General features: G+C 53.7%; 2 protein-coding genes across 3 annotated transcripts; both read right to left on the bottom strand.

Annotated features, from left to right (window-relative positions):
• Nucleotides 1-30: 30 nt before the first annotated feature.
• On the bottom strand, nucleotides 31-5,179 carry B3GNT4 (UDP-GlcNAc:betaGal beta-1,3-N-acetylglucosaminyltransferase 4). The gene is made up of 2 exons (XM_074606298.1): nucleotides 5,046-5,179; nucleotides 31-4,671 (listed from the first exon to the last, which is right to left on the bottom strand). The coding sequence occupies exon 2, from the start codon at nucleotides 4,642-4,644 to the stop codon at nucleotides 3,526-3,528; it is 1,119 nt and encodes a 372-aa protein (XP_074462399.1). The 5' UTR covers nucleotides 4,645-4,671; nucleotides 5,046-5,179; the 3' UTR covers nucleotides 31-3,525.
• A 520-nt stretch (nucleotides 5,180-5,699) lies between these two features.
• LRRC43 (leucine rich repeat containing 43) lies at nucleotides 5,700-13,104 on the bottom strand. Of its 2 annotated transcripts, XM_074606297.1 has the most exons (12): nucleotides 12,991-13,104; nucleotides 12,621-12,896; nucleotides 12,242-12,352; nucleotides 11,964-12,103; nucleotides 11,108-11,346; nucleotides 10,178-10,356; nucleotides 9,664-9,787; nucleotides 9,418-9,557; nucleotides 9,168-9,257; nucleotides 8,672-8,878; nucleotides 8,060-8,147; nucleotides 5,700-5,860 (listed from the first exon to the last, which is right to left on the bottom strand). In XM_074606297.1, exons 1-12 carry the CDS (start codon nucleotides 13,084-13,086, stop codon nucleotides 5,700-5,702), a joined length of 1,851 nt encoding a protein of 616 aa, XP_074462398.1. In that variant the 5' UTR covers nucleotides 13,087-13,104. The 2 variants fall into 2 exon arrangements, with proteins under 2 accessions (XP_074462398.1, XP_074462397.1); XM_074606296.1 differs by lacking the exon at nucleotides 5,700-5,860 and having other exon boundaries at nucleotides 7,854-8,147.
• Nucleotides 13,105-14,682: the final 1,578 nt, after the last annotated feature.

Here is a 14,682-nt window from a genome sequence, read left to right as displayed (position 1 = left end):
GCAGTCAGGGGAGACATTTGCTGTACAGCTGGAAACTCTTTCTGGAGTTACCCAGGCTCCTCTTAGTGAAGTTTTGCAGTTCAGTGCAGTAACCTCTTTCACCCAAGAGTCACTGCTTGTAACGCATCTGCCTTCCCCAGGAAGCAAAGGGAGATTTGATTTTCAAGGTACTGTGGTTATAAACAAAGTTGTTGTGGCAACTGCTGCGTACTTCTTTACAAAGCAGTGAGCAAAAGCGAGTTTTACAAATTTGAATGCTTTTCAGCATAAGTTTCAGGAAAAGAGTCTTAGTTCTCTCTTTTTTTGCAAGTTTGATGTTTCGCTGCAGGCTTCAAAACCACAGGTGTCTTTCACTGTGTTCACTTTCTAACTTGACAGCTTATTGTGAAATTTGCAATCTTAACTGTATAGACAATGTAAAGATGAGATTGCTTTGTAGAATAGCATCCACTGGAACTTTAGGACTACTCATTTGAGTCAGTTAATCCCCATTCATCGGGTCTTGTTAGAAAACACATTAATCGTAAGTTTTTCACCACAAATTAGCATCTGATGCACATCTGTGTCGAAGTTGCTGTTGCTAAATTGAGTTGGGCTTGGCAAGGAATTTTTTCAGCTGTAGCATAAGCCTTTCTCTCTGCATCTCATTTTGTTTGCCTTTTAAACAAACGCAATCTCAGACGCACAGCACTGTGCATTTATTGATTAAATAGTAAAGGAATTAACAGACCACCTTTCCACGCTCCTGCTCCTCACTGGGTGCTGCTGTACCCAAGGAGGATGGCAGAGTCCGGAATTCAAGCTCACGGGAAGATGCCAGTGCCTGCTGTGCCAGTATCGGGAGGTCCCAAACACAGCTTTGGGCTGGAGAATTGGGGGAAAAAAAACTATCACAAGAGGATTATTTGCATCGGTGGCACCACCATGCCCTCAAGAGCCAAATGCAGCTTCAGGTCAGCCTCTGACCACAACTGCTCTGATTTGTTACATGCTGCAGCGTGCTGGTTTGAGATAGAACGGAACCAATTTTCTTTCCAGTAATTTTACTTTTCAGTTAAGTCTCTTCTAAGTGACAGCACTCTCTGAAATTAATGGCATATTTTTTAGACAGTGTCTGCTTCTCGCAGATAATGTCTGATGTTTATAGTCCACGTTGGGCACCAAAGGGAGCATCTGTCGTTCGTTTAGTAGCCCGCCCAGCCCAAACCCTGACATGCAGTTTAACAACATCTGCCAAACCACTGACCCAAATGCACATACAGGTTGTTTTCCTTTCGGGATGCCACAATAACTCTACTCAGATGCTGGCATGGCAGAGGTACAGCTTAAGACAGGAGTCTACAAAGCAGCCCATTCAGAGCCTGCTCCCAGCCCCCTTGTTGCCCCACACTTCTTGTTTCACTGTACGCCCTGCTCTGCCCAAGACACAGGCTATACCCACACACATCTAACCTTGAGATACGACAGGAACCAATTAGTCAGCTCAGTTAAGTCAAAATGGGAGCGAGGAGCAGAAGTGGCTCTGTATTATCTCCAAAATGGGGTGGAAATAGTCCCACGCATTTATTAGGAAGTGAGAGTTGCTTATCAGGAGTTCGCCCACAACAGACATGACATCCCGCTCTACGTTATGTTACTGAGTTTGCATTTGGAATCATCTAGTGGATCAGAAAAATGCTGCCACAGCAGTTCACAGGGTACCACAGTACCCGCTCTGTCCCGTCTCTTATCTGGAACAAGCAGCAGAGCCCAGAATCTAGGTTTTGCTGCTGATACTCAGCCTTGTTTACAAAGCCAATGTATCTGAAACTACACGTAGACAATTTCTCAGGTACAGCTAATGCAGCTAATTCCTGTTAAGGCTGCAGTGAGAAGACACAGTAGCAGCTTGGACAAGAGCAATTTTTTCAGACAAACATCTACTCGCATCTGGCACAGAAACAGCTCATGCGAGAGCGGCAGCACCTCCCAGAAGAGTCTGTGTCATGCCTAAGGCTAAGCCAGAATGACACCTGGTGCTTTAGAAAGCCCAGGCAGCAAGGGACGGGATCAAAGAAGGACCACCAGTACTGCCAGGAGTGCCGAGGTTGCCCAGCACTGCGGCACCACGCTGGAAGGCAGGGCAGCCAGCCTGCCCTGAGAGCTCCTCACACCTCTGGTCTCGGGATGCCCTCCGTCTCTCTGCATAAGGAGGGCAAGCCAGGACCTCCTGGGAGCACTACCCGGGCACCTCCGAAAGCTCCAGCTCACATCTGGTGGGCGTTGAACACTGGGCAGCCGGCAGTAGGGACAGCAATTACAACAGCACAACACAAATTGCTCTGATTTGTGCAATCACACGCTTCCTCTCTACCCTCTGCCTCTTTCTACAGCTTCCAGGCTGCTTCCTGCTCACGCACGGCACAGCAGCTTCTGATCGAGCTGAAGCTGGTAAGCTTCATAAAAGTACCACTAAATCTTAGTTTCACATTTGATATTTCCTCAAATGGGCGAGTCCAGCGCTCTCATAGATTAATCACGTCTGTATCACTACACCTTGTCCGGACAGGGACAGAGAAAGGCAGCTGCTCACAGCAAAGGAAGTGGCAAGTTTCCATTTCCACAAAACCTTATCCTCTTTAACATCAATGCAAATACCCAGCCCCAGAGCTCCACCTTCTCTGGCTTTTAGTCCTCTTAGCTTTCAGGAGACCCAAGAATATTGCTGTGAAAACACTTCTCAAAACTGTATTTTATTTATACCCAACATTGCAACAACAACAAAACCCACACACCTCCCACACAACACGAAAAGCTACAGCCACTGTAACTACCACCGTCATGATTCAAGACACATTGCTCCTCTCAAACCCCATCAAAAAGTGTTTGTGCAAAAGCTGCCAGTGCAAGTAAACCTGTAATAAACTTCTGTAAAATCCAAAGGGCTTGAGTCGGAGCCCAGTCCCTTGGATCATCCTGCTGTGTTAAGGCAATACGTTTTTGAGGATTTTTTTTTTTTCTCCCCCCCCACTCCACTCCCCTTTCTCCTGCTGTCTGGTAGGACCTGTGGGGTTGCTGGCCAGGGACCGCGGAGTTGCGCTGCAGAGGACCCAGCAGCACACACTGGCCTTTCTTCCACCCTTTCATTAATTTCAAGTGCTCTGGCACCCATTAGTCATCATCAGCTTTCCTACACCAGACTGAATTTATCCGGTGGTCAGACACCACCCTCGGAGTTGCAGAGCCTCCATAGCAGGTGGCACGTCACTCACATCCCTGTGGCAGTCGTGACTTCCTCTGGCTCCAGTCCGCCTGGCAGGAACCAAGCCGAGTGCCCTGCGCCGGGTCTCACCGAGGCACCGGCCCCTTCCCCACCCTGCGACAATTCAACAGCTTCAGTAACCCACTGACAAAAAAAAGACTTACTGCAAAACAGACCCCTATGGCTCACGTACAGCCCGTTAGTAGAGGACACGTTTCTACCACAACCTGATTTTTAGTTTAAGTACCCTGTATTTGTCACCAGTCACAATCCTGCCGTGCTTATCAGTAGCTCCTTTTCCAACTCCTTCTGTAGTTGTGTGTTACTGACACTGCACACCTAATGCTGTCGTCCTTTACCAGTGTCCACATGATCCACATCTCGGTTGGGTTTAGTTTGTGCACAATCATCAGCTCTTTGTACAAGCACGGATCAAAAGGATTGAAAGGCCTCTGAATGCCGAAAGTCTTAAAGCCAGCGTGGTTCTTTGGGGTCACTGCCATCTTTGCCAGACACATTCCCACAAAGACATCATCTATTGGGAAGAGCTCCAGGTCCTCTGCGGTGCGCTGGAGGCGGCGCACTGTCTCTCTAGACATCACATAGCCCCCTCCACCTGCATAGAGAGGATAGAAGGAGGCTTTGTACATGGACTCTGGAATAAAATATTTGACCTTGGTGTTCCTGATGGGCCGGGCGTTGGTGATCACATCCCCAACAAAGAGATCCTGTTCAGGGTCCAGTTCTTGAAGGAACTCAACAATGTTGTAAGTGTTGACAAAGACATCATCGTCGCCCTTCAGCACAAACCTGGCATGCAGGCAGTCCTCCATGAACCAGCGGAGGAAATGAAGCTCCTTGAGGGTCAAGTTGAAGAAGTTGTCAACAAAATCCCACTGCAAGATGTCATCAAACTCCTCGCTCTCATAAGCCAGCAGCTGGTGCAGTGGCTGTACATTAATTTTGGCCTCCGAGCGCCCTAGAAGGAATACCAGCCTGATGTGCTTGCCACCAATGGAGATCTCCTTCCCCCATGTGTTCCTGATTGCCACCCGCCGGTCTATGTTGATTGGGGAAGACTTGATTGCCAGCACGAGGAACGTCTTTTTGCTACACTTGGAAGGCTTCAGTAGGACGGAGAAGTTCCGGCAGTGCTTGTATGTTAAGAAGACGCGGTGAAGCTCCGGGAGAGCGAGAGAAGAATTGGCAAGGGTCAAGTTTGGCAAACACTTGCTGGGTTCAGCGTTGTCCAGAACCAGAGACTTCAGTTTATGATTCGCTGCATCCACTTTCTGGTCTGCTGATGACGCTGCCAACTTTGCCTCTTTCCTCATGTAAAAAACGCAGGCCAGCAGCGTGATTGAAAAGGCGTAAAGCGCGAGGTTTTTAATCCTGGGATACATGGCAGCATCTGGTGCAGAACCCAGGCCCTGTGCGGTCAGAGGAAGACAAGCCGTTCGTGATGAACTAGACCTGCACACTTAGACTTTCCACTTGCGCTCGCAGCACTCCCACGCTCGCAGTCATGCGGGGACGGAGCACACGACCCGGCCCGGGGAGGGGGGGACCCGCCGGGACGGGTCTCTGCGTTTCCCCTCACCGTTGTTTTCTCGGCTCCCACCAAGCCCAGCTGCTGCCGGCGAGGACGGGAACGCCGCGCCGGCCGCTCGCAGCACCCGGGGAGGGCTCGGGAGCCGGCGGGGAGCCGCACCGCCCCCGCCCCCGGGAGAACCCGGCGCTCCACGGTGCCTCCCGGTGCGGATCCCCCGCCCCGCTCCGCAGAGCCGCCGCCGCTGAGACTTACCAGGAGCCGCTCCGCTCCGCCGCCACGCACCGCCCGGGGAGGCCGGGTCCGCCCCGCCCCGGCCCCGGGCCGCCCCCGGGCGGGGTGGGGAGGGGGGGCTGGCACCGGGCACCGCGCTGCCCGCGCAGCGCACCCTGAGCACCGCACAGCCCAGCCTGCACCCCGCACAGGAGCGCCGCACATCGCGCACCCCGCACCCCCGCACATCGCGCACCCCCCACCCTGCACCACCGCACGTCACACACCCCGCACACTTTACACCCCACCCTGCACCACCGCACACCGCACACCCCACCTCACACCCCCCGCACCCCACCCCACATTGCACAGCCCCACCCCGCACCGCACATCGCACACCGCACCTCATACACCCCACATCACACACCCCACACTGCACACCTCACCCTGCACCACCGCACATCGCACAACCCCACACCCCACATCGCACACCACACATCATACGCCCAACCCTGCACACCCCCCACCTCACCCCCCACCCTGCACCCGCACATCAGGTCCTGACAAAGCACAGCAGCAGCCCTGGGCAATCACCAGCCCCGTGGCAACCCCCAGCCCTGGCGATTCAGCTGAACCAGGACCCACGCAGTGTCCCCACGGGTTTTATTTCCCACTCACTCTTTTCCTACAGACGCGTTACTGAGTCTTCCCCACCACTGTGGCCACGCTCTCCTGGCTCTGGGTACTGGCTGCCGAGGGCCACCGAAGCAGCTGCATCTGGAATTGAACCGTCAGTGGCACCGGCTGGAGTTCTTGACCCTCCTCCAGTTCAGCAGAGTCTTTGTTTTTTCTTTTTCCTGCGGAAAGAAGTAAATCTGTCACTGGCTTGACAGAGTGAGTCACCCTAAAGGCAGCAGTGTGCAGGGGGGGATTGCCCACCATATTAGCACTGACTTCCGGGTCTTGAGTGAAAATCTATTTGAATATCACTTTGGGTAAGAAGCCCAAAAAGCATCTTTAAGCAGGCAAACAACCTGGGTGCAATTTTGCTTTTTGTTGTTAAGTTCGCCTATAATTCCTGGGACAGAAGAAAGATGCAGAAATAAATCATTTCAAGGATCCTGGAAAAACAAGTGTGGGGTAAAATGAGACCTACGTGAGACTACTTCAGAAGACATCCTTCAATGTCTGGGCAAATTGTTTGCTCGAGACAAAGCTTGCTGCCATTCCTCTTTGAGCCGTCTGGAAGGGATCCCACTTCCTCTGAGAGGACTTATTATTTGTGGGCATTTGCCGACTGGAGATGTAAATCAGCCTCAGCCCCCGGCTGTGAGAGTGCTGGTCCCTACACAGGCTGCAGCGGAGCGAGGGCTGGGAGCCGTCCCCCATGCCCCAGAGCATCACCGCCGCAGCTCCAAGGTGGTGCATGGTACCCCGGTGATGAGCAAGTGCCAAACGACCACGATTTGGTGACTCATGGAGCAGCCAGGGCTGACAGCTACAGCGTGCAGCAGCACTCGAGCAGCCCACCTGCCCCTCCCGCAGCGGCGTCTCTCACCCTGGCCACCATCGGGGTGTACTTGTGAGTCACGAGTCACTGCGGAGCGCACAGACACGGGACACTGCCAGCACTGGGTGTATCAAGCTGTGGGGACAGCGATTTTTAGACACCATCTTTTTGAAATATGCACTCAGTGTCCTCGCTGTGCAGCCGGCCAGTCTGCATGAGAGTCTAATCACTCTGGGTTTCCTGCATCAGCAGCAGCTTTCTGTGCACCCAACACCACCTCCGGCCACACAACCCCCCGCAGAAAGGATTCATTCTCGCTCAAGCTGAAGGGAAGACCTCTTGCATGCACACTGACCACAGTCACCGGGCTGGAAAGGAAGTAAAAAACACCGCTGCTGAACTTCAGTTGTTTGACAGCAGCTCCCTGATTCAGCAACAGTCTGAGCGTATATTGCAGATACACATCTTGTGGGGAACAATAATTCAAAGGCTTTTTTCTTCTTTTCAGGTAGCTGGGAAGACCATCAGCTTCCTTGAGCAGACACTGCAGGGCCCCGAGATCCTCCCCAAAGACGGGGACCTCACTGTGGGCGCCCGTCACAGAAAAGCGCCCCAGGGCTCTTGGAGAAGGGGGTTAATTGCTCTTTTAAATTAGCAACTAAATCTGGTAACACGAGGCTTCTTTGTTAGCTCATTTGGAAGGCTGGCCCGCTCCATGCTCTCCTTGGCCCAGCTGCTCCTCAAGCAGCTTTTCGGCATCGCCCTGCTACTCCTTCCCTCCCCCACTTCCTCCTGCTCTTGCGTTACCCCTCCAATGTGCTGGCACTGCTATTTCTGTAGTCAAAACAAGATTGCTGGAAAAATAACCTGCAAGAGGCAGGGTGAGGTTTGTCTCCAGCAGTTTAAGCAACGCCGCTGGCTGAGCAGGCTGAGCGCTCTGCACTGGGGAGGCAGGGGACACCCGTCAGGGGTCCTGGTGGGTCATGGGTGACAGCAGACTGGGATCTGTTCCCAGCCCCGCCGTGGGCTGACTGAGGCACCTGGGGCACTCTGTGCACCTCATCTCTGAACCAGAAAGAACAATAAATCCCTTCTGCAAAGTGCTTGGAGATGTGAGCTGGAAACGGATGAGGACCTTATTATGCATCCCAGACAGCACTGCCCCCAGCTGCCCGCGCTGCCCCACGCCACCGGCCATGTTTGGCAGCCGACACAGTGGGCAGCACTTCTCTCACCCAAAAATCTGCTTTGCCCTTCTCCCCTGGCACACAGAGCTGGTAGGTGTGTGCCGCTCCCAGGACAGCCAACAGCCCACCTTCGGTGCTTGTTCAGACACCGATTCAACAAGGTGTCCGGGCGTGTCTGACCCTCCAGCAACCGCAGTCAATGGATGCATTCAGAGCCCGAAGCTCAGGATGTGAGTAAGCGCCCTGCTTGGCAGAGCTGGCAGGGTGACGGGGACCTGTGGCTGCCTCCTGGCCGAGCACCACTGCTGTTTGCTCTCGTACACGCCACCCTCTGCCCAGCCAGCTCCTGTCTCCATCACCTTTGGCAGATGCCATGGTTTTCCGGCCGGCCTGACTTTCTCTCTCTGCCTTTGGGTTTTTGCTCTTCTCTTTGCCTTTTTTCCTGTCCTGCAGAGAGAAATGTTTCCACAGTTAGGCTGCGCTGAAATTCACTGCCCGCATTCAATCCTGTCACAGCCATTGCCATCTGGGTTCTGTCACCAGGATTTAAAGGGCAGGGGAAGCAGCAGCACAGTGGCAGGGCTGCTTGGAAAAGAGAATCCAGGAAATTCTGGATTCTATGAAATAGAAAGTGTCGGCACAGCCAGTGTGCGTTGCCGTGCTGAGAGAGCGAGCGCATCAGAGGAAGAGCAAGTGGTTGCTTTCATGTTCTCAAATGGAAAAATAAACTCATCTATTTTTGTAGGCTCATTAAAAGTAATAGTACTTATTGTTAATATCAACATTAAATAACAATACCGGTATTTTTTGGATGGTACTTTGTCAGGATCATTTCACCCCCATTTTATGGAGAGGAGAACTGAGGGATGGAGAGGAGGGATGCCTGGTCCAGCTGCAGGGCAGGGCGTGCTGAACCCCAGCTTGCAGCCCTCCCCATCCCTGGCAGCCCTGTCCCAGGACACGCTCCTTACCTTCTCCTCCAGAGTTGGTGGCTGCAACGGCTGCTCAGTGATCAGGATGCCAAAGTCACACACAGTTGCCAGCAGATCCTCAGTGGCCAGGAGGGTCTCCAGGGTCACTCGCTGGGTGCCCAGGGTCCTCTGAATGGGAGGGTCACTGCGGAGTTCACATGGCTTCTCCTTCTTCTTCTTTTTCTGCTTGTCCCTGAGTGCAGGAACCTGCAGGGCACCAGAATGGAGACAAGCCTCAGCAGAGGACTGGGGTCCCTTTACGAGACAGCAAGCAAACCCAACCCAGCCCCTTGCCCACCACTGCATCCTGACCAAGACGTGTGTAAAACCACCGCTGCCTTCCTCCCATAGCAGGGGGGGACTTTGGTGAGAGGTCTGGGATGGAGCGGAGATTCTCTGACACACCAAACTGGCCCAGGAGAAGTGCCCTCATTCCCCCATCATTGTTTCTGCAACTCAGATGTTACTAAGACATCGTTCTCTCCCAGCACCCTACCTTGGCACTGTCCTTCTGCAGCCCCTGTCCTGCCTTCCCCTTTGTGTCTGCATTTTCTTCTGTATCAGCATCGACAGGCCATGAGAGCACCTGCCCAGAGAGAGGAGCTGGAGCTGCAGGGGCTGAGACACCTGAGGACGCTGGCCCAGGGCCACCACCATCCTGGGCTGCCTCCCAGAGGTAATACAATACCACTGCTGGGCCTCCCAGCAGGTCTTTCCCCTTTCCTCCAGCTCTGCCACACACTCACCTTCTCTTCCATGACCGAGACAATGGTTCCAGCTGCCAGGTAGGACTTCAGCCCCACTAAGTCCCTAGCAGTGTGCTCCTTCCTGTAGCTGCAGTCGATGGTGTCTGCCCAGGGCTTTCCAGGGGTGACAAACACCTTTGCTGTGCAGGGACACAATAAAACTTTGAGGAGAGACCTCTCCTTCCCGAGGACAGGAAGGGCCCCTGGGACGTGACCAGTGTCAATTCATTTGTAATTCCTCATTACCAGAGTGGGCCTTGGGCTCCTCCATGGCTTCAGGCTCCTGCTGGCCCTTTGTTTCTCCTGTGTCCCGAGCAGAGCTGTCCACGTCCATGGTGGCCACCGTGGGACTCTGATGGATTTTTGTTACCTGGAACAGAGAGGGATCTCTTGTCAGGGTATGTCTGGTTGTATCTGCAGGACCCGGGGGCAGAGCTGCCTCCAAAATCCTGTTCCCCAGACCACCCTTGTCTTTGGAAGAAGGGGCAACAGTGCCAGGGACGGGGTCTGCTACGGGAGGAGGGCTGTAAATGCACTCCCATGTGCCGAGCAGCGCTGGGATCCCCCAGAAGGACAGGGAAACGTGGACAGCAGGGACTTGTCCTGCCAGATGTGGCCATGCATGAATTCTGTCCCCAGTACTGCTGCTGCCCACACCAGGTCTGTTATGAACAGCCTCGTTCCTCAGCCTGGAGGTGAAGTCCCCCTGACTGTGACCTGCCACTGCCTGTTGCTTTCAGGAGCTTGGTTAAGCACAAACCTCAGCGCTGCCACCTTCCTCCATCTCCTTGCCCTGGGCAAACTCATACGTCACACAGTAGCTGTAGGTGATCACCGGAGCCTCGAAGCCAACCTCCAGCTGCTGACAAGTGCTGGGATCAGGGACTCCCTTGATTTTCCCAATGCTCACAACCACTCGTGCTTCGCTCCTGATCAGCTCTAAAACAAAGACAATCTTGCTATGAAGCTGCAGCACGCTCCTTCCAGAGCGAGGAAGCTACACAGCAAGCGGAAGCCTCCAGGACACCATGATCCCACCACCTAGCATCCTTCCCTGCCACAGCTAACGCTGTGACAAGCCACTGCCACATGGGGTCACTCCAAAGCCGTGCAAACATCTCCTGGCTTGGTTGCTTTGCCTCCCTGGTTAACGTTTTAGACTCCAAGGAGCACATCCAGCGCACAAGCTCGTTGAGTAGGGGACATTAAGAGGAGCTTCCCACCCCTGGGTGTCCCCAGGCCCCTGCCTTCATCCCAGTTGGGGACGTGCCATGCTGCAGAGGCGGCACTGGTTCCTGCTGGCAGTGTGGCATGCACATGGGCATCTTCCCTAGTGGAGATGTTCCTCTTCCAGCAGCTCAAGACGGAAATGCACTGTCTGAGTGTCTAGAAAGCAAAGATGGGGGCAAACCATGACAGCCAGGCAGTGCTAGGGTTGGGTTCTTCCTGCAATCTTTGGATCTGATTAAGGCTAAAATTACCTCGATTGCAATTACACTGCTGCAGGGTCCTCTGCCTGTCACCCCACTTGTACTGGTGGGGTAAAAAGGCACAGGGAAAGATCACTGAGGAGAGACAAGAAGTCAACACTGGATCCAGAGTTTGCCCTGAGGACTCCTAGCTCAACCATGATGAAACCACCTCCTGAATCACAGGGTCAGTACAGACAGGTTCAAAGGTGAAGGCTCACCTGGCTGCTTTGCCAAACTGCGGAATTGGTGCCTCTCATCAGGTCCTATGTGGATGTCATCGAGGATGGAGAGCTTGGGCAGGCTGTCCACAAGGAAGCCTCTGTAAGTGGGAATGAGAGCCAGTGGGTTCCCTTGGAGCACCAGGATGCGGAGCTTCTGCAGACTGGACAGTTGGGAGACCAGCCCCAGCAGATCCGTGAAGTTGTTAAAGCTCAGGTCAAGGGAGACAAGATTTGGCCTAAGGAGAGAACCCAGAGAAGAAGGTTAGGCAAACAGCATCCAGCTGAGGATAGAGAGCTACTGCCCTGGGTCAAAAAAAGAAAGAAAAATTCTGTTTCCCCAGCACAAACTGGGTCAAACCCGGGAAACCAATGGTACAATCTCAAGAGGACAGTTCCAACTTCCCGAGCCATATGGTCCATTGCCAGTCTGCCCCACAACTCAAAAACATGTTCCTTTAGCATCCGTTAACCATCACGCTGCATCATTTGGTGATGCAGCCTAAGCTTTAGATCCCTCCCAGGGCAGACTCCCAGGAGGGGCTTTGGGAAGGGCATGGAAAAAGGCAGCCGTCCAGGGACATGGGAACTGAGGTGAGCAGGGTGTCAAGGCAGTTCCCTAGGTGATCTTCCCACTCCACGCCTTGGCCACAGACCAAGACACCCTCTAAGCATGAGACAGAAGACATCGAACAGAGACAGAGCGCTCTGCACAGGCGCTGGGCACAGAGCACAGAAACAACTCCGCTAAAAGGCTCTAATTTCTTAACACAGGCCACCCTGATGCCTTAAGATCATCTGTTCATGTCTGCCCACCTCCCTTTTGAAGGAGGCCACATTCAGCCTGTGGTGTTACCAGAAGGCTGCAGTGAGGTACTTGTCCTGCGAAGGGCCACACAGCCTGTTGTATCCCAGCCCCAAGTGCTGCAGCTCTGGAGGAGGATGAGCGCACAGGTCCTGCAGATCAGCCACAGCGTTGCAGCAGAGCTCCAGGACCTGCCTGGGACAGAGGGAACAAAAAACACCCTTTGCAATGAGCTGTTCCTGGCACGCCCTCAAGCTGTTCGTCTGCTATTGTGTTCCCAGATGGGACCTCCTTCCCCATCCTGCCGTCACAAGGCATCGCTCACTCACCTTCAATGTCCGGGGCAGGTTGGCCGAGGTTATCCTGCTGATGTGGTTGGCACTGAGGATGAGCTCCTCCAGCTGATGTAACTGCAACAGACCCTCGTCAACCTCCTCCACCTGCAAAGAGTTGGGTTTGGACAATGCATTCCCGAACCACCTCATGGCCAAGGTGACATCGACCATGTAGTGTTGATCCACATGACATATGTGTAACACTGATTAGGTTCAAATCACTGGGCTGGGGCTGGGGGGAGTAGTGGCATCTGGGAAGATCCTGGGATGGGGAAGGTGTCATTTTCCTAGGATGTTTTCCCTCCCAGCATGGAGATGTGGTTTCCTGGCCTGGTGATGGGTAGCTTTATAGGCACCAGGCAGCTGTACTTACTCCTTTGTCAATGATCCGCAGGGACCTGAAGACTTGGAAGATGTTGGAGCTGTGGACGAGCTCAGGCACCACCACAGCCATTTCCCGCAGATGCTGGTCCTGGGGACTGCAATCCGGTGGCAGGGCCCAGGGGCTGTGTCGGTCACGCAGCAGGTCCATCAGCGTCTCGGGGCTCTCCTCACCCAGCAGCACGGTCTCCTGCTGCCTGGCTGGGTCTGCCCCCGGCCCCAGACGGCCTCTGCAAGGGCTCCTGCGTGCATCGAAGCGGGACTTGTTCTGCAGAGAGGGAGAGGGGAGAGGCAGTGACAGCCCTGCAGACCGCAGACACCCCCCACCATGTCCCATGACTGTGCCCCCATGGCCCCCCTACCCAGCTGCCAAGGCCACAGGGGAAGTCCTGCAGACCCAGGCGCCGCAGGTGCTCCCAAAAAGCAGCCGAGACGCTGCAGCAGCTGGGTGCTGCCATTATATGGAATGCGTCCCCGTTGCTAGGAGATGGCAGGGACGTGGATGCCCTGGGGACAGGGAAACAAGCTCTGCAAGCGGAGCCGCAGAGTGAGCCTGGGACGGCACTGAGCTCCCCAGGTTGGGAATAAATCCCTGTTTTTCTGGATCTCCCCCTGGGTTCTGGGGGCTGCTCCCCACCAGGGAAACAGCAGGCAGCCTTGTGCAGCATTCGCAGGGTGCAGCATCAGCCCTGTCCCCTGGCCAAGGACCTGTGACATGGCATTTGCCATTTCACTTATCAACATCCTGAGTGTCACTCAAGTTTCGGGGAGGAAGCAGTCAGGCTCTCAGTTAGCTGTAAAAGCACTGCTGTTCACTTGCGAGGAGGGAGCCGCTGCCACAGCAGCACAAGGCCATCGGAAAACAAAGTTCACAGCTAAAAATACCAGCTCCTAAAAATACCACCTCCTTGGAAAAAGTAGATGAGACCCAGGAACAAAAGCCACATCTCTGCCTCAGGTCAGATTCAGGTCTCTACGCTCCGAGGTTTATTTGTTTTTTCCAGTGATAGGTGTTGAGGCAATGGCTACAAATTCCATTTTAGGGAGCCTACAGAGGAGTCTGTGTCAGCAAAATTTCACCAAATGAATTGCAGATGCTCTGCAGCATCTGGAGGTTACGTGGTGGAAAGCTGAACTTCCACTAAGGTTGGGTTTTACAGGACAGATGCCGATCTGCTCCCTTATCAGCTCAGCAGCTTATCACAGCTGTGTACAGCTAGGAAAGGATGTGCAGAGCACGCACACGCTGAGAGACAGCGGCATGCCATGGAGTGGAATAACCAGGCAAACTGCTATCCCCAGCTCAGTAGAAAACGAAGTCAAGTCTTCTAGAAAGCTTTGAAAAAGCATCACCAGTGGTTGAATCATGTTTTGTGGAAAAGCCAAACTGTAAGAATGCCACTTCTCTTATTTGTATCACTGTTACAATTAACCGGGCCCCGTTGCCATGAGTGCTGCACACTGGTTCCCTGCTCTCGGAGGAAGACCGTCTGTGATTCCCGGTGGTCTCTTGGATGTCCAAGCTCACGCACCATCCACACATCTTGCAGCACGCTCTGGGGCACTAACCAGCTGCACCTCTCTGCTCTTTTGGTGCTTCCAAACAAGCAACCAAGATCACCCTTCTACCCGCCTGTACCCATCATTGTCTTTGTAGGGATGTTCCCAGAGAACACCTTGCACAAAGAAACATCTCTCTCTCCCTTTCTCTCTCCATTTTGCCCCCAAATAATAATAAAAACCTCAAATAAAAAAAGCACCTCCCAGAACTGTCCTTTTCTGGTTCTTCTCCAGCACTCTGCTGTGCTGTCTGCTGCCTCACGCCATAGGCCATGGTAACTCATTCTCTTCCTTAGCATTATTTAGCGCTTGGGACCATGGTTTGTGCAAGAAGAAATACATCCCTGTGGGATGGCTGCATCCCTCTCCTTGGCTGTCCGGGGCTCCCTCGCAGCACGGTGGCAGAACCACGTTCAGTTTGTGAATCTCCATGATCGTGGCTTCAAGCAAACAACTGAGGCGTAAGGTTACAGGCTGGTGGGACCCTGGTGCAA

Source organism: Larus michahellis, chromosome 13 (assembly GCF_964199755.1).
Source record: "Larus michahellis chromosome 13, bLarMic1.1, whole genome shotgun sequence".
Taxonomy (NCBI): Eukaryota; Metazoa; Chordata; class Aves; order Charadriiformes; family Laridae; genus Larus; species Larus michahellis.
This window is presented reverse-complemented; position numbering and strand designations above follow the sequence as displayed.

Coding starts and splice junctions, on each gene's coding strand:
- B3GNT4 (XM_074606298.1), bottom strand. CDS start 4,644: ATGTATCCCAGGATTAAAAACCTCGCGCTTTACGCCTTTTCAATCACG.
- LRRC43 (XM_074606296.1), bottom strand. CDS start 13,086: ATGGCAGCACCCAGCTGCTGCAGCGTCTCGGCTGCTTTTTGGGAGCAC. Junction 12,104..12,241: donor ACCTGCCCCGGACATTGAAG/GTGAGTGAGCGA, acceptor TGTCCCAGGCAG/GTCCTGGAGCTCTGCTGCAA. Junction 10,357..11,107: donor CAGTTTGGCAAAGCAGCCAG/GTGAGCCTTCAC, acceptor TCTTTGTTTTAG/AGCTGATCAGGAGCGAAGCA.